At 42.3% G+C, this 19189-nt stretch overlaps 2 protein-coding genes across 4 annotated transcripts; both read right to left on the reverse strand.

Annotated features, from left to right (window-relative positions):
- Nucleotides 1-2759: 2759 nt before the first annotated feature.
- Nucleotides 2760-5578, reverse strand: rxfp3.2b (relaxin family peptide receptor 3.2b). Its single transcript, XM_029000932.1, has one exon. It carries the CDS (start codon nt 5576-5578, stop codon nt 4403-4405), a length of 1176 nt encoding a protein of 391 aa, XP_028856765.1. The 3' UTR covers nt 2760-4402.
- Nucleotides 5579-9080: 3502 nt separating this feature from the next.
- creb3l3a (cAMP responsive element binding protein 3-like 3a) lies at nt 9081-13594 on the reverse strand. 3 transcript variants are annotated; one of them, XM_029001194.1, is made up of 10 exons: nt 13186-13594; nt 12680-12790; nt 12353-12572; nt 12027-12160; nt 11812-11934; nt 11610-11716; nt 11325-11393; nt 11147-11222; nt 10421-10517; nt 9081-9775 (listed from the first exon to the last, which is right to left on the reverse strand). In XM_029001194.1, exons 1-10 carry the CDS (start codon nt 13204-13206, stop codon nt 9477-9479), a joined length of 1257 nt encoding a protein of 418 aa, XP_028857027.1. In that variant the 5' UTR covers nt 13207-13594; the 3' UTR covers nt 9081-9476. The 3 variants fall into 3 exon arrangements, with proteins under 3 accessions (XP_028857027.1, XP_028857028.1, XP_028857025.1); XM_029001195.1 differs by having other exon boundaries at nt 11812-11922; nt 13136-13594; XM_029001192.1 differs by having other exon boundaries at nt 13136-13594.
- Nucleotides 13595-19189: the final 5595 nt, after the last annotated feature.

Raw genomic sequence — 19189 nt, forward strand, 5'->3', positions numbered from 1 at the left:
TCCTTCGATCAAACACCACATGTAAAATTACAGATAAACCTTTTCTAAATATCCGTAGATTGATTCATTTTTCTGGGTGAAAAGGGGTTGTAGTTTCACACACTGTCGTATGCCATAATTTTGAGTAAACTCACAAGCAGTCTGTTATTGTAACATTGAGTTTATACTGACTACTTTTTTTTCCTGATGATTTGGTATCAATTACTGATGAACTATGACCATGAGCATTGAGACATGCATTTTAAATCAAAACCATAATCACTATAACCCATCACTCATAATTGCAGAATTCAGACTGAAGATAAACCTGTTTCCCATTCTTGTCTTCTTTCCTTCATTCTCCACATCTTTGCTTGTGTATACATGCGAATGGATGGTGCGAAATCAATACCGGTATTTTTAGAAGAGGTGTGTTTTGAACCATAAAGGACAAATTTTCTTTCTTTTTCCAAAAAGTACATATTGATTTGTCAAATGCAACTATGAAAGCACCAAAATCAATCTCACTAGAATTATCACATTTTTACCTGGATTTATTTAATTATTTACTTCATTTGTGTTTATTACAATCCACTTGTGTGTTTATTAATTGTTTTGACCATCAGCCTTTTTCTGTGCTGTTTCGGAGCAGCAGTGAAGAGAAGCCACAGAATAGCTGCGCTCCCGTAACCGTTTCGAGGCGATTCATTTCCATGTATTCATTATTCATTCGGCGGAAATCAGACTGCACATCAGCGCTGTTTTTTTATATGTTGGCCGTCGTGCGCTGCACCTGCCTCCTCTGGCAGCAGACACCGCGGCCCCTCAGCACACATTACATCACGGATGCTGCTGTGTGCCATCCTGGATGAGGCTTAAGAACACGAACTCAACGCCTGTCCGCAAAACAGCGGGCCAAAAGTTAGGCCGGATTGCACCGCACCCCCCACATGCATCCTCTCATGCCCTCAAATGTGCAAGAACATAAAAATACAAGGATTATAAATGTGATTTCACCACCCAGTAATCCAATAAGAGCTACAGACAATGAAATTACTGCGCAGCAAAGCCTACTTATGCAGGCATGTGCAGAAATCTGTTTATCAGCACTTCGGCGTGAGCGGCAGTGCCTGTTATCCATCATTCATTACTTGCTGATCACTGTACAACTCATTATTTAATGGTGCGAATAAACCGCTGGGTGATCATAGTGTCCTAAATTTTTGCAAGATGGGCTGGTGTAAGTAGGTCACCATTCGCCTCAACAGGATTTCGGTAATTATAGCCATCCTCCACAAAATGATCCAGACTTTGACTCCGAAAAAAGATTCTGTTAAGGTGAGGCAAGTTACGCCGTACATAAAAATGAGCTGGCTGGTCTACATTATTACGGGCAGCATCTTTAGTGTGTATAATTAGTCACAATTTGATATAATCGGCTGCACCTATACACACATGAACTTAAGAAACAAGGACTGAATATCATGATTGCGATTATAATATTATTTAATATTGAATCATTATGAATTTTACATGTAGCTTTCACCTAATGTTTATACATTACTTATGAATGGGTTGTGAATGTTCTATGAATACAGTATGAAGTTGCACAATTCCGACATAGCAGTGTCTAACATAATATTTACCAGCAACCAATCAAAGCTTGTGGATGTTTAATGATGCTTATATCTTGATATGATTGTAATGTGAATGCTTGATTTAATTGTTAGCACTCTACTTCTAAAAACAGAAAATTACATGCAGGGACATTATTACTGAAGTCATGAGTTAATGGAAAACTTTCACCAGAAATTCAAGTTCATTTTCAGATGAAAGATGCATGTCAGACAACTGTTTTTTTTTTTTCTTTTTCTTCATGGACTGCGCCCATATTTAGTCCGGGCATATCCGTTAATATTCACATTTCACTGTTTTACATTGTGTCCTTGCGTTTAACTGAGAACAATCAATTACTGCTCCACTTCTTCAGTCGCCATGATGACACTAATGGGATGAGCAGACAGTGGCTGGCTGGTGGGCTTCCACCACTGATGGTGACATATGCAGGGACGCTGTGAGAGACGGGCTGATAATATTCATACATGACGTGGTATTTCGGCACGTCCATTGTCTGCAGTTTGGACACAGTGATTATCACGCTCACAGTCTGTGACAAAAGGTCACGGCAGAACCTGCACAGCAAAGCTGGACACTTAATTGCATCAGAGGACAAAACACATGATCCAAATTCACAGAGAGAGTACACATTTGCCTAAGTATGGCCATATAGTACTTTAAACAACCATCTAAGGGTTTTAATCAGGCATTCTGAGCATCGTGGGCTAATCCCCCCGGGTACCTGCGGTTCTAACGGCCCCTGACATTTTCCTTGAAGAAATTTTCGCCTAATTGTTTGCTGCTGCAAGGTAGTCATTATACATGAAACAAAAACGAGAGCGGTCTGCAGGCCTAAATGATTAAAGGCTCTGGTGAGCCGACCACTGATTGTTCCTCATTTAAGTCACCAATTCCACCCGCAGCCATCTACATATGAAACAGGACAAAGCAAAAGCATAACCCTTCCAAGGATGAAATCACAAGAACAAAGGGATACACTTACCACAGTAAATCAAACATGATGTTTAATGAAATTAAGCTTTTCCAACCTGGAATTACATTTGTTTACACAGGGGAGAATCAGATTCTCATTTTGTCTGGAGACTAAAGCTTAAAGCAATGCCAAGTTAAATAAGAGCAGAATTTCACACCATGCACAGAAATGCATCAAGCATTACAGAATTCGTGATGCGGCTTCCAGAGGTGTCATGAAATGACTGAACACTGACTACTGAATAGTGATCCTACATTTTGTGTCCTGATTTAGATTTCAAATGTATTTTGAGTCAAATAATTCCAAATTCAGGCATCTGTCTATTCATGCTTCCAACCATCTTGAAAGGTGTTTGCTATTTGTAACTGAAAGGAATAAATTATATTTCAATCGATATTTACATATTATATATTTTGACATGGGCTATGAGAGCCACTCTGTAGCCACTGCACTTTATTTGTATTTAAGAAGTGGCAGAAAATATGTGCAGCATTATTATACAATAATTGACTATTTCATTTACCTTTAAAAATGGCAGATTCTGGAAGGATGTTGAATGGCAGGCTATGAGTAATTGTGGAAGATATTTTCTTGTGAAATACAATTAATTATTTGTGTGGAAGATAAGCGTTTTGATGCTGCCCATGCTTGCCCTTATGTTGGTCAGCGGTTGGCATGGGTCGTAATGACAGCCTTGTTTACATTAGGCAGCGGCTGAACCTTTTTCATCGACTCTCGACACATTCCTACTCACCATGTGCTGTCAATGTGCCATGTGCGGATTCTAATGATCCCAGGAGGATTAAAAAGTGGACAGCATCATCAATCACCCAGGATCAAGAATCTTTCAACACTAAACTGTCACTCTAGTCATTTAAGTCATTTAACAACATAACTACTTATTATTCATAATTATGCATTCAGGGGATGTGGCGACTCATTAAATGAACAGACCTGCAGGTCATTTAGACCGCTCCCTTTATCAGAACACATAGTTATCTCAATTCTGAAGGCATCTAATTGGCGAAGTCAGATGACCTTAAAACCCTGGGATTACAATTATTCACCTAAACGGTCAATAGTTCATTCAGATATTCAGATATTTTGGGACACATGCTTGTTTTTACATTTTCAGCACATTATTCACTTCTGAGATGTTCACAGATACTAAAACATGAATGGATTAACATCTCATAAGCACCGCACATTACCATGTGGAATGAGAACAACTCGACATCAACATCTCATTATTGGCACAACTTACATGTCTTTTCTAATGAGGAACCCAAATTTAAGACAACACTACATATTTAGAGAAAAAAAGTCTTTATCTTCAAGCCTTTATAGGGTAATAGCTAAGAAAGATGAAAATGTATATTGAATGAAGCATATTGAATCTAGCACACTTCTGCACAGTTTTCTGGATCGGTTGCACGGAACATTACTAATGAAGGTGCTGCTCTGGAAAGTCCCCATTGCACCTCAGTCAAGCATCAAAGAGCTGGGAAATAAATAGATGATTCAGTGTTCCCTTCAAGGACTACTGGGAAGAACTGCTAACAATGCAGCCAGAAAAAAAGAAAAAAAAAGTCCCAAACTTCGTCCGTCTCGGAACATCTGCGCTCACAATAAAAACGCAAAGGGAATTCGATCTGGGGACAGCCCAGTGCGGAGTTCCAGACGAATCTGAGGGTGGATGTTGGGGGATGGGGGAGAAACCGGGCCGCTTCCCAGTGGGCATTACGTTTCAACTCTCCATCAAGCTCCATGACGGTCGGACTCACGACCAGTCGGAATGTGTAAAGGTCCGCCTCACACCTCCATCTGCACCAGGACCAGTACAGGTGGCGCCTCGGCCACCTTGGCCTTGCGCGGCAGCAGGTTGGCGAGGCTCCAGGACGACGTGCTCCACAGAAGCTCTTTGAGCCCGGCTCGGAACTCCCGGCGGACCAGGCAGTAGAGCACGGGGTTGAGGCAGCTGTTGGTGTGCGCGAGGCAGACCGTCAGCGGGAAAGCGTAGGCTTGGGCGGCGTAAAAAGCGTCAGTGAAGGGCACCAGGTCGAACTTGATGAGCACGCTCCACAGCGTCAGGGCCTGGTTGGGCAGCCAGCAGAGGAAGAAGGAAAGCACCACGATGACGACCGACCTGGTGACCTTGGAACGCCTCCGGTGACGGCCTTGGTCGCCCTGGGGTCCCGCCAGGCCGCTTATGCGCCGACTCAGCACGAAGCGCAGCAGTAGCAGATAGCACGCGGTTATTACGGCCAGAGGGATCACGAAGCCCAGCAGGACCTTCTGCATCTGGTACAGGCCCAGCAGAAGTTGGGGCTCCCAGCTCCCCGTTTCAGGGAAGCGCACCAGGCACAGCTCCTCCCCCGGGAACTGCGCGCTGGTGGAGTAGACGGCGTGGGGCAGCGTGGCCAGCAGGGACACCGCCCAGATGCCGAGGCTCGCCCACTTGGCCCCGGAGGCGGCCGCGCGCCTGCTGCGCATCTTCAGCGCCGAGGTCACCGAGTAGAAGCGCGCCACGCTCATGGCCGTCAGGAAGAAGACGCTGGCGTACATGTTCATGGTGGTGACGGAGCTGATGATCTTGCACATGACTTTGCCGAAGGGCCAGCGGAAGTCCAGGACGGTGTCCACGGCCCAGAAGGGCAACGTCAGAACGAACTGCAGGTCGGTGACCGCCAGGCCCATGACGAAGCAGTTGATGGACGACTGCTTCTGCCGGTGCCGCGAGCGCAGCAGGTAGAGCGCCAGCGAGTTTCCCACCAGCCCCAGCGCGCACACCGCCGAGTAGACCAGCGCGATCGCGACGCGCACGGCCGCGTTGGTGCCGTCGCCGTGCAGGTCGGCGCCGGACTCCCTGGCCAGCAGCTGCAGCCAGCAGCGCAGGGAGAGGTTCTTCGGGGACGCGTCGTAGCCGTCGCCCAGCGTCGCCTCGCACTCCCCCGGGTCCGAGGCGTGCGCGCTCTCGTTCCTCGGCATGGTCACCAGTCGGCGACACGCGCGCGCGCAGCGGTGTCCATCCGGAGTTTCCTCAGCGCACCCCTGCCGCTGGCTTTTAGTTTTTACTTTATTATTATAATGATTATTCCGGAAAGTTTTGGTCTCGGACTGGCCGCGCCGCCGTCTCTCCGTCCGCGTACCTGCGTGAGCTCCCCCTCCTGCGCGCTCGTTCTTATACCACCAGCTCGGGTCCGTGGGTGCGCACGCGTGGCGCAGCCCGGCGATCACGGACCCGTTTCGTGGCGGACAATTTGGCACGGACCGGGCCATTACGCGCGGGGACAGAGACACTTTTATTACGCGCACACCGCAGAAAAAAGTGCGTGACGCACCGTAACGCGGACTCGGGGTTTTTTTTTTTTTTGCGCGCGTCATACAACGTCGCGAATGTCTACAGTAGAGGCCAGAAGTTTGGACACACCTTCTCATTCAATGTGTTTTCTTTATTTCATGACCATTTACGTTGGTAGATTCTCACTGAAGGCATCAAAACTATGAATGAACACATGTGGAGTTATGTACTTAACAAAAAAAGGTGAAATAAGTGAAAACATGTTTTATATTCTAGTTTCTCTCGATGAGCTTCAAGAGGTCGTCACCTGAAATGCTTTTCCAACAGTCTTGAAGGAGTTCCCAGAGGTGTTTAGCACTTGTTGGCCCCTTTGCCTTCACTCTGCGGTCCAGCTCGATTGGGTTCAGGTCCGGTGACTGTGGAGGCCAGGTCTCCACTTTTTGTTAAGTAAATAACTCCACATGTGTTCATTCATAGCTTTGCTGCCTTCAGTGAGAATCTACCAAAGTAAATGGCCATGACAATAAAGAAAACACATAGAATGAGAAGGTGTGTCCAAACTTTTGGCCTGTACTGTATGTGCACATTTTGTCCTGAAACACTGAAAGCATCCTGAATTGTTTGTCCGAAAGATTCCCCAGTAGTTTTTAAGAAGCTAATATCAAATGGGCTAAATTTCCAAACAAATATTTCTTAATGGACAACATACAATGATAACGCAGGAAACAACTGCCATTGCACTTTTGATCAAAATAATCCAGACGAAAAAAAAAATGTCACACACCTTGAAATCAGGTGGCCTATCAGGTAAAGAGGATAATCAGATGTTGGGTCGAATCCTGAGCCAAGGTACCACTGAGGTGCCAATGAGCATAGAACCGTCCCCACACAATGCTCCCCGGGTTCTTTCATGGCTGCCCAAGAGTGATGGGTTAAATGCTGAGGAGACATTTTGTTGTGTGCACCGCTTGCTATGCATCATAATGACAATCACTTCACTTTCACTTCACATACCTTAAGATGTCGAGGACATTGCAAGCATAGATAGGGTCTGAGCTGTTTTAGCAGCAGATAAAATGGAACAAGTCTAGTATATTGTGGAAATGTTGAATGTTGAAGAACCAGGGAACGCACAACACTTGACCACTGTTACTCCACAAGCAAACTGCCTTTCACTCCGTGCCATCTTGTAGAGCTTGAAAATTCCCACCATGCAGTGATCTGCACGTTCCAGCATACAGATGATAACCCGTGCTTTCTACAGCTAGTGGGGAGTCACAGGGGTGGCCAATCTGGGGCTAGTTTTGTAGGTGGAATGAAAAATCAATGTCTTCATGAGGAATTAAACCACAGAGAACAGGATTTGTATGCACTTTTCTCCTTACAGCAGTCATTATCAGTTAAGCATGCATAAATTGTACAATAAAAAAAAATTGTACTGGCTTAACACCTTGTAAGGGGCTACATATATAGACACAGAATTGGAGACTCTATATCAGTAGTTTAAAACATTATTTTCCCTGAAGCCACCCAAGACAAGCCAGGACCCCCCCAACCCCAATTCCTTCATGTATTTGCAAAGAAAATTAACAGCAGTTGTAGGTTTTTAGTCTTATACTCTTTGTTATATATAGTCCTTATAGTCTATATATATAGTCCTATATATAGTCCTTATTTGAACTGTAATCGTCCATAAAAAGTTAGGCCCGTCAAAATTCAGCCTGACCCGAGCCTACTGTTACGCTTTAAGGTGTATTAAATAAATTACAGTCACACAGTCAGTGTTTATAATGCTACATTTACATACAGCCATGACCCTGTCAGCTATTGCAATGTTCAGCTTTTCAGCCATTTCACCTCCTCAGCCTCTTTCTTGTGATAATTAAAATGCCGCAACTGACAAGAAATGCAAATGAAATAAAGATTTAATTAAAAACAGTAATAAACAAATTTACAACATGCAGAGCACTTTTACCAATCACCGAAACAAAATTACAAGCAGCGAATCAGGGTTAGGGGTAGGGTTAGGTTTAGGCACCGCGCGGTTCCGCACATGCATGTGCAGAACCGATAGAGCAGGTAGTACCGATTGGGTACTGACAAACCGAGCTAAAATTTATCATTCTAGTCTATACAGCATAGTATTACATGTGCATATTCAATACTGTGCTTCCCCTGTGATCTCTGCCCAACATTGCACCATTTATGCATGGCATGCATGTCTGCTGTCACAGCAATAGAGAGTGTTGGTTGAGGTTTGAGTGCAAATTTAAGTTAAAACTAAAAAAAAATCTAATGGAAATCAATAAAATATGTGTGTTATGCTCCATATGAGCAAATGATATGGACCCATTAATGTGTACAAATCAGTGAATATTAATTACATTTTTTTTAATCCAAATGTAAGCTTGTATTGATGGATAGAAGACAATGAGGCTCATTTGGCTTTTTGTGCTGTGTAAAGCTGCTGTCATTTGGGTCCAGAGAACTGTGCATCAGAATGTAATAATTTACTGGGGTTTGAAAAATGCATGATGATCATAACAATTGTGTATTTAATTGGCTTTTCTCATTAATCTATTTGGCTTGATTCGTAAACGTGACACGTATTCATCTAACTATGACGGGACTGACTCTGGTTGTCGTGAGCAGGTTGATTATCTGATGTGCAGGAAGATGCTGGACTACCACACTGCACATGGCTAGACAGCAATGACTTGAGCAGAATGTAATTTAACAGACAATCACTAATTCAGAAGACGAGTCTCTGCCTTTTCTGGATAAAATTTAAAAAAGTTCAGCAAACTGCAAAGTTTAACCGAAACAGTACACGAGAAAAGAAAACCTATTTGCAGATTAAAAAAACGGAGGACATCTCTTTGACAGTGTCCTTCACCTTCTCCTGCTCAGGAGGAGACTGTGCATGGACTGAAGACTTCATACCTCTGGGAGATGAAGCATCAAAGAAAGCAAGGACTTTACTGATTAAAGATGTCGGATGCTAAGCCACTTGTCCAATGATTAAATTGGGACAGAGACAAATTAAATAAATACACAACTCAACAGAAACTGCAATACAGCCAATTAAATGCAGTTTTGTCCATAACTAAACACAGAAAATGAGAAATCAATTTGTTTATTGATTTTCTTATTTGCTTTTTTAAAAAATCCAAATTAATCACACACCGGTATTCTGATTAAAAATGTCACTTTTTTAGGCATACTGTAACATTGTGATGAGCATTGATGCTGAACATGAAAAAACAAAAAGAAGAGAGCAGGATACATATTTCTAAAGAATCGGCATTCAAAAATTACCATTCCACAATTCTGCAATCTAGGGCCAAATTTAACATAAAAACTGTACAAAACATCTTAAGATGTTCATTGCCTCCCATTGCTGATAACATCAGTTAACATTTAGCAGCTCAATTGGTTAATTTTTTAGGGTATCAAAAGGATTGATTTAATACCCTTACCAACAGGCATATTTCAGAAATCAAAAATTGTATTTACAACAGAATAGCATTTACAAAAAACCCTTAAACTGTTACTGGGACTGGATAATCCTTATGACTGTGGTTGTCACATATCATCAGCATGCGGGCGAATCTTTGCACCCCGGCACAAGGTCAGTGTGCCTATATGTCCAGTAATGGGGTCTCCATGGTGATGAGGCTGCTCGAGTAAGCTGCAGTTGGGAGCGAAGGTCTCTAAAGTGGGCAGCCTATGTGGCACGCCAAGCTTTTGCAGGAGAATGTCATCTTGCACTTTATCTGCTGAAAACTGTCGAGATGTAAGTGAGTCTTCAGCATTGAAAGAGGGATGATCATGAATGTGCACCACACGAGAGGACTGAATATTGTGCAAGGACCTAGACTGGACTGTGGACAATAAAAAGGAAAGACATTAGACATTCGACTAATAGACTGATTTCCATATTTAACATGTTATGGGTATGCCCTTCGGTCGAGGGACAACTTTTATTCTCTAAGTTACAGATGAATAATATTTTGGCCCTCTCTCTATCCAGCAATGACACCCCATACACAGAAACAGTATCCCACAATATCTCCAACATGTTGGTACAAATTAATTCTAGAAAGGGTAAACTTCAGGACATCCTGGCATTGAAAAGTTTTCCACTTTGTTTACTTTTGGCATCTGCTCAAACATTTATGAGAGTAGAGCAAGACATTGATTTTATGTTTTCTTAAATGACTGGATCTTGAATATGACAAATTACAGCTGAGCTGGACTCTGAAACCACTATGGACACAGTTATCATTTAGGCCGGTGCAGATCCATCAATACTTTCAATTATTTCCACAACACTAACATATAAATTGTTACCTTAATCCTTTTGGCGTAATCTTATAGTTTCTACACATACACAGGCATTCTGGGCATTTGGCTGAGTTTTTAATTTCTACAGAGGGCCAGTGGAGGGTATGGACAGATGTTTCTTCTCGCAGTTTATAAAAAGAGGCATCCTGCCTCCTCTGGGCAGCTGCAGCAGGCTGACTCACCTCTTACTGGGCTGAAGTCCCCTTCCTGGCTGACCTTGCTCTCAGAGAAAGGCTTTAGGCTGGGGAACAGGATCAGGGAGAAGGACAAAAGCAGCACCTGGGAGGGGAGGAGTGAGGTGAGTACCCCAGCAATCTTTTTCGGAGGTGGCAAAAGTCCTGGAGGTTCCAGAGACTATCAATGAGTCTCCATGGAATCTCCATCGAATCTGAAGCGCCTTGTTACATCTGTCTGGATACTTCATGCACATGCCGATGGTGGGGACACATTCCCACCCCTTTTCCTATATTTCATGGTAATAGCACACTGTGATAAAACACAACATATAGTCATTTTATACCACAGTGTGATCCAAGCAGGGATTTTGATATCCTGCGAATGTTATCTCACAACAAGGGTACTCTAATGCAGTTCTCCAAATATGATTATACTTTATTGCATTGCTTACAGTCACAATGTTATATGACCAGCTGATGCATGTTGCTTATGATAAAAAATTTATAGCAAGGTTAAAATTTGAACATTCTTCAGTAATAAGTATTTTTTTTAAATTGTCACAAAGAGAGGTTTGCTTCTACTGCGCTCGTGAATTGCACATTGCCCTCATTTGTGTATTACTCTGTGCAATTTTATGCTCAATGACCAATTTTATGATGATTTATTCATTATCCATCTGTCCTATTGCCCTGTGCCCTAGTCTCTTCACGGTTCAGTATGAAGCTTCTCACCAGCACGCAGGTTCCAGTCTGGGCCGTTTTATTGGATCCGTTCATGACCAGGGCCTGAAGCTGCTCCATCAGGGACCTTAGAGACAGTTGGTGATTAAGCAGAGAGGCAGAGTAGTTACAGGCTTCCCGATGAGTGGAAGTGAAATTCAAAAGCATGATAAACAACAAAATATCTCACATGTTACATTTCTCCAGCTGGAAAACTTTTCTCTGTAGTTCCTGATTCTGTGCACTGCATGCCGCCATCCTGCAGAAAGGCTTGTAACGTTAATAAGGCACCCATAGTTCAGCATGTCAGTTCCTTCATGTCTTTCAGCTCCTTCATCAGCATAGCATAAAATGAATAATTCATAATAGATCCCCATGCCACCACAAACCATCCCCATGCTATACAATTCTTTGTGTCTTTTAGATTAAAACAAACATTGTAGTTTGTGTGTGTTTGTAGGCCGGCAATCTATACCTGCTTTCCAATCCATCAATATATTCCTTCTTCTTCTTTCTGCTCTCCTGGGCTGACTGCTTGTTTCGGATCTTTCTTCGTATTTTTTTCAGAATTCGCTCCTCATACTAATATCATGGAAACAATGAGGAAAAAATAGGCACCCTTGTATGTACTACATGAGAGGGAGCTGCACATAAATTAAAAATCGAAACTATGGTACCTTGGTGAGAGGATGTTGGCTGGGAAGAGTCACTCCTTCCTTGGCAAGCAGCTTCTTTTCATCCTCACTGAGGATCAGCTCCTGGACAGACTGCTGAGGGGTCTGGGGGGGCTGTGAAGAAGACTGGAATATCAATATGTAGAAAATAAATCTTATATTTAGCTGCCTGGCCTCAACTTCACAACTCATTTCGCTGGGAGGCTCTGAGCACTCACAGGTTCCGATATGCCGGAGAGCAGCAGGTCCTTGACAGTCAAGGGCAATTCAGAGGACAGCTGAGTCTTGGGTACATTACAAGCACAGAACATCTCCTCTGTCTTGCATGGGAAGAAGCCGGGCTTCCAGCCATCTGCAGCAAAAGATAAAATGTACATTTCTCTGAATTCAGCATGACTTCTCTCAGGGATCAAACTGCATCTATTTCAAGGAGTTTTCACTCTCTTAACAGAATTGGCAAGCAAAACGGCCTCGCTGAACTCACTGAGCTACTTTACAGCGGTTTTGCATTTCTAGATTCGCTTGAAGTGTACTGAGTGCTGACCCAGACTGATGGGAAGATCTGCATCCGTGGCTGGTTTTGGCTGGGGAGGAGTGTACATGAACTGGGGGTCCTGAGGAGGGCTCAGAGAGGGCAATGGGCTGTCCATGTGATCAGACAAGGGGTCGTCGCTGATGCCACTATCACTGGGGGAGGAAGTCCACAGGGGTGACCCCGACACAGAGTTCAGGAAGTCATTATTGCATTGCGACTGAATGGATACCTAACAAACAAAAGAGGCAGCGAACACAGACATAATTATAAAACTCCCAAAGGCATGTGAGCATATCGTACTGAATAAAAGCAGAGAATTCCCTGGTGAGGACTCACAATATTCTCTGCTATTGGCCATCCCTGACTATTGTGATCCATCTTCTCATGACGCAAGATTCCATCATCTTTATCAAAGAGCAAGTCCAGCAAATCAACGCCATGACAGCACTAGGGCAGAACATGTACAGAATATGAATTTGTAGTGCAGGTATGGTTCAAATCATACAAGTACATGATCATCTGTAGTTCTCCTGCAACTCTTCATAATCCCTCTACACTTGTCCTCAAAAAACACAGGAATAACACGCATATTTATGGTGCCCATACAAAATAAGGCAAGGATACTGGCATGTTGGAATACAATAAGGTATGTACATAACAGAATGTTTGCTTAATATTACATACACTCTAATTGATAAATTCTGTCATTGAGATATTTGGAAATCTACACAGTATATTAGACTGACAGAGCTTTAAAATAAATGTAGGATAAGGAAAATGTTTTTATCTCACCTGTAAGGCAGCATCCCAATGCACACACATTAAAATAAAAAAATATTTACCGTATCTGAGTAGGGATCCATTGTTTAAGTTCAAACACAAATCCTGGGAATTCCGAAAACAATACGGAGCAAAATGCAAGTTCAGTTTTGGTAAGGCAAGGATTATTCCGTACAGTCTTTGTCCAAAGTTCAAATTCCAACATGGCACAAATCACCACAGGGGTTGGTTTTATCATTGCCTGCCGAAGCCACTCCCACAAAACAGAATATCTGAATGGGTCAAAAGTCTTCTTTTCCTTTTCTGTTTGTTTGAAGAATGATGACATTGTGACCTTGTGCACAGTAATCCAGTTGAAACATTATGATCAACCCATCAATCATATGAGCATAGGTAATTGTCTTGACGCATCACTGAACCAAGGATTACGACATAGTTCCTATATAATACATAACTATATTGTCATTGTCTTTTTTCCCCACATGATCTTTTATTTAGCAAAAAAAGGGGGGAAATCAATAAAAACAACCCAGAAAAGGTAATATTGATTTTAGGACACACACACACACTGATTCTCTTTTTATTTTATTGGCAAGGGAACCATTTCTGTGTGTTTGTTTGTTTGTTTCAATTCGCCTGGTAGCGGAGTTCCTGTGATAGGCTGCAGGTACAAAGTGCAGTGGATTTCTAGATGATATTGTTTAAGACATTGTTTACACAAAAAAAACATACCAAAAGCTACAATGAAAAGTATTAAAATCATTGTGTTAATAATAAATACATAATGCACTATTCCTATATTAATATCCAAAACATTATTTTTATGTCCTCAAATGGTCAGAGCAGCCCAGTCGTTGCACCTGCAAGTCAGATAATCTGTTTAGTAACTGTGATGACAGAAATGTATATGACTAAAATCACAGGTATGCTGTAAATTAGGATGCCCAATTTCCAAATCTTCTCAACTACTGTTTAATTTTAATGTTTAAAAACACACTGTAATTTCATTGATCTTTGATGAAACCTGTCTAACAAGCATGGGGTAATAAAAACTTGTGAAAAAAGACACTTAATAACTAGTCTGCATAGTCTGCAGCCAACTTCACTGAGCTGGCCTTCGGCATTGACAGCCAGTCAACATGAAAGTGGGTATTGTTGTATACATCGATATTTCTCAAAGTAATAAATGTTACTCAGAGACCTAGGTGTAAGGCAAGTAACACAAATCAAAGGCATGAATTTCCTGACCTGAAAAGGAAAGTCTGTTGAGTTAAGATAAGATATGGACACATAGTCAGAAAAGAAAGATAATTATGGCAAGCCCATTAATCATTCATTCATTCATTTTTTTTTTTTTTTAAACTAAAACAAATGTGCTCAATCATTGTGTCTTGCCAGAACGTTATTTCTCTCAGATACTGAAACAGGATTAACAGCAATGAAAAGGACAGCAGCCTATATACACCAATGATTTGAGATACCTAAACAAAAATACATTTTTTATGTGTGTTGAAATCACATTCCCATATAAAAGGTTATATTTAACACATAGTTCTGTGGACAACCACACTGGCTAGAAATGTTTTATGGAGCAAGTAATACTGCTTGTCTGACAATAACTAGATTAAATGTTTGCATTGCTAATGTAAGTAAATTATCTACTTTTGGCTGGATTATTATTAGAAGTTTACATTTTCCTTCACAACTAATATATTTAACCATCAAATAAATCTGTAAATGCTAGTTGTTAATTAGTAAAGTCTCAAGGCATTATCAACTTGTATTAATCAATAGAGCATCAACTCAGAAATGTAAAATACCATGAAGTAAGCAAAAATGAACTTGAACCAGTAAAACATATAATCAATGAACAATGAAACTGGTAACTAATTGGAAAAAATCATGCTTATTGAATTGTTTGATGTGATGGTTCAGGATAATTTGAATAAATGGTTAGGCTATTTTATTAGCTGTGACAGAACATGTGATACAAGTTATTAATGTTTTTTTCAGTGGCAAAGGTTGGAAAATGTCAAGTGATACTGACTCCTTTAGCTGAGAAAAAAGCAGAACTGGCCTGGCCTAATGAGAAAAGGGCTTGCCAACAATGAAAATACAACCTGCAAAGACAGGAATTTTAATGCATTATTGCCACCTACTGGATAACATGTTATTACCTTTAATATAAACATGTTTTTTCTTTTGAAGTGATAAGCTAAAAACCATAAGCTCTTTAGAATAACACAGAAGAAGTTACATTACATTTTGTAAGATAATGCAGTGGTATAATGTTAGTGACCCTGAAAGCACACAAAAATGATCAAATTACCTCTAAGAGTTCTGACATGAGCGGTTCACCTGACTGACAACACAAGAACTGGACAGTGTAGTAGCTTTTTAATACACGGGCCACGTCCAATGCATCATTTGCACAGTTGTTGATTTTGTAAAATACACAGCGGAGAATATATAAGCATGTAAAAATGACCGGTTATTTTGTGGTTAAGGCGCTTTGGTGCTGTGTCGGGTGGTAAGACCCATCAGTTCACCCAAGTGTTCGTACGGAAAATGTGGAATTGCTCACCTCTTTGCACTGCCTACGGAAAACAGAATAGCAAGCATGTCCCTTTGCCAGTGTCATAGAGTTGCAATTGTCTCTCAGCTTCAATATCCTCTACACAATGACACGGTCAGTACTGTCGCTTCGACAGGTCAGAACGAAGGCTGGGAATGTGCCTGTGCCTATTTTGAGCTGCTTTCTCTGTTCTCCCTCTTATCTCAGGGCCCCTTGTGTGCGGGTAACACGTCTTTTTTTTTTTTTAAAACATCCATGATTGTTTCCCATGGTGCCTGTGGCTGCCAGGGTGCCTCTTTCCATTTCGACTCGTCAACTGTCGAGTTTTATTTTTTTTGCTTTAAGACACTGAGAAATCATGAACTGAAAAACCAAACATACTGAGATGCTTCACTATAGCAGGCCCAGGCTACATTTCGGTTAATGGTGTCCAGACGAGGCAGAGAAAGCACTGTCCTTGCACTTGTCGATAGCATCTGACTCGGTCTGATACTTCTAAAGTGCATCTGTGAAGTACAGAGAAATGCACTGAAGCTAAATGTCCTCACTGAATCAAAGACAGAAAGTTCAGACAGAATGTGACAAATAAAGCATACCATACATGACCAGCAGAAGTGCATCTCTGGAGCTTTTAAAGCATCTCCACGGAAACAGTTTAAGGGTCAGTGATAATTAATCATGTTAAAGTGATTCCTAGAAACTATATATTAATATTTATTTGTCCTTTCCTTTACAGTGGAGGTTTTCTGAAGGGCAGTCCTTTGTGTGTGTGTGACATTTCATCTTCACCTTTTCTGTTGTGTCGAGCAGAGAGACTGTAAATGTCCCTGTCCAAGTCCCCAAACAAGCCTGGGCGAGAGGTCAGTGATGAACAGCTTCTCACCCGTTGGCAAATGAGTGTTGTGTGACTTCACAGGAGGCCTGGTGCTTTAGGGAGACGTGCTTTCTTGGAGACGGGAGTTCCTTACCTCAGCAAGATCAAGGACAGAGTAGAGGCACACTTTCAATGGGCTTTTAACAAGGTCATGGATTAGCCCTCTCTGTCTGTCACAATTGGATTGAAGTAAGTGGTTGTACCTATTTTAAGAAACCGGTTCGGTTTCTTTGCCTAATTGAGGGGTACCTTGAGTGAAAAGGATTCTTGCAAAAGTATCCAACCCCCCCCCCCATGAAAGAGATTGTCATTTGATGCCTGAACACATTTTTCGTTTGGCAATTTCACGTGAACAGGATTAGGACCGAGTGCATTAGAGGAACAGTTAGGGTGTTTCAGGGACAAAGTCAAAGAGGTGAGATTGTGTTGGCTTTGGACATGTGCAGAGTAGGCAGGACAACGCATGTGGCTAGACGGAGCATGCGGGTGGTTGGTGTGAAAGAGTAAAATAAATAAATAGAATAAAATAAATAGAATTATGCATCCTGCATAGGGTTTCTCTTCAGATATGAAAAGCACCCTTTGAAAGGAAAATGCTACAAAGAAATATCAAACACTTTGAATATCCAGTTAAGCATGGTTGGATCGATCTTCAGAAAGAAGGTTCATCACAGCACCCTTCAAAGGAAGACGTCAACTCGTCAGAGAGGCGCCTGGAAATCCAAATGTCACTCTCAGAAGTCTCCAATGCCCATCTGCTGCAACTGGAGTGAAGGCGCTCTCCATAAAACAGACCTGTACTGGGCGGCTCCTTACCACGGTCCACATAAAGCATAAAAAGGATCCGGTTAAAATGTGGGAAACCGGAACAGAAGAGGTTCCAGAAACACAGTTGTGGTGGCAGGATGCTATGGTGAAATCGCCTCGGTTTATATTTATATTTATGCCTGTCCAAGGCACTGTCCAGCCGACCTAGCGCATCTACGGGAAGAATTGTTCTGGAACAATGTGTCACTCAGCAAAGCACCGTCCCCACACACTGCTCCCCAGGCGCCTGTCATGGCGGCCCACTGCTCACCAAGGGTGATTGTTAAATGCAGAGGACACATTTCGTTGTGTCACCGTGTGCTGCGCTGCAGTGTTTCACAATGACAAAACACTTCACTTACTCCATAGGAGCTCACTTTAAAATACTAACCAGTTATTTCAATAAATCAAGGCTGAGTACTACATGCGCTATTACCTCCATCAAAAACAGTAGCAACAAGGTCACTGCCACACGGTGATCCATGGTGGCGGCTTACTAACCAGTCACTTACTTATGTTCTACCTCAGTAAAATATCAAAATATTATAAAACTTTGATATACTCTCGCCACATTTAGCGGGCATTCCAGCCAGACAAACGAGATGCCCGGCCAGGTCCGTTTGGGCCGGCGCTACCGTCCTAGGAACAGTGCCTCGTCTTGTGTCTAATGGTTTTCAGCTTTGTCCTGGTTTTATTCTGGACTTCACATCAGATACAATATAACAAGATTGTCCAGCCAATTGGACCTCCTCCTTCTCCCTCACGTACAATCATGAACACTCTGCTTAATCTGTGCTAATCGAACAGTTTGGTGTCTGGGTCAAGAGCATTGTTGCCGGTGTAATCTTCAGAGGGACTTGGTCTTCATTTTCCTTTCTGTGATTCTCAAAGATGTGGTCCAAGTCAGGGGCAAAACAACCGAGGTTGTGGGGCAAAAGGGACATGGGCATCCAAGGCTCACCGATACGCTTTAAGGACAAAAGGCAGCGTGTCTAGTCCAATCCAGCAGAAGGGATGCTGTGGTAAAAATGGCTCCCTGGGGTGTATGGTAGAAAGGCTTTGGAAAGACCTTGTGCTGCAAGTTTTTTTTTTGCTGAATCTGACTAATGTCTTTTTTGCTTTTATTTCAGTGCTGTATGTTATTTTTTTATTTTTGTACTTTATTAATCCCGAAGGAAATTGCTTCTCTGCATTTAACCCATCACCCTTGGTGAGCAGTGGGCAGCCATGACAGGCACCCGGGGAGCAGTGTGTGGGGACGGTGCTTTGCTCAGTGGCACCTCGACAGAGCATAAAAGCTGCCACATTCTTGTTAGTCGGGAAGCATAGAATGGGCGTGACGTTCTGTTTACTCCATCTACAAGCTTGTACATTATTAAGCGCTTTATACAGTAAGAACAAGTGCCATGCGAGTCTTCCAACAGGTCGGGCAAAAGCGTGCAACACTATTCAAATGTACGCAGGAACACAGCTCTTTAGTCAAAGTGAATCACCTGACTACGGTGGCCGAGAAGTGCAAATCAAGATCAAAACAGATCATAAAACACATTTACAACTTTTACACAGGATTTACAAAAAGCAAATCATATTCAGCGTCTTGCTCAGAGACACAATGGTAGTAAGTGACTTTGTGGTCTCTTGGAGTGAAAGGGTAGTTATTGTCATTGTGACACACTGCAGCACAGCACACGATGCACACAACGTGACGGTCGCTGGAGATAATGCTTGAGGGGAGGGGTGGGAAATTCTCTGGGCAAAGCGGGAGAAACGGGAGGTGACCTTTCCCCTTATGACAGCATAAGGGGACAAA

This window comes from Denticeps clupeoides, chromosome 13, assembly GCF_900700375.1.
Source record: "Denticeps clupeoides chromosome 13, fDenClu1.1, whole genome shotgun sequence".
Lineage (NCBI taxonomy): Eukaryota > Metazoa > Chordata > Actinopteri > Clupeiformes > Denticipitidae > Denticeps > Denticeps clupeoides.

Bases quoted from the DNA above. Each gene is read 5' to 3' on its own strand.
- rxfp3.2b (XM_029000932.1), bottom strand. From the start codon at position 5,578: ATGCCGAGGAACGAGAGCGCGCACGCCTCGGACCCGGGGGAGTGCGAG.
- creb3l3a (XM_029001192.1), bottom strand. From the start codon at position 13,165: ATGTGTGTGCATTGGGATGCTGCCTTACAG. The intron at 11,717-11,811 runs GTACCATAGTTT...CCATGATATTAG, and splicing joins GCCAACATCCTCTCACCAAG to TATGAGGAGCGAATTCTGAA. The intron at 10,518-11,146 runs GTGAGAAGCTTC...CTCCCCTCCCAG, and splicing joins AGACTGGAACCTGCGTGCTG to GTGCTGCTTTTGTCCTTCTC.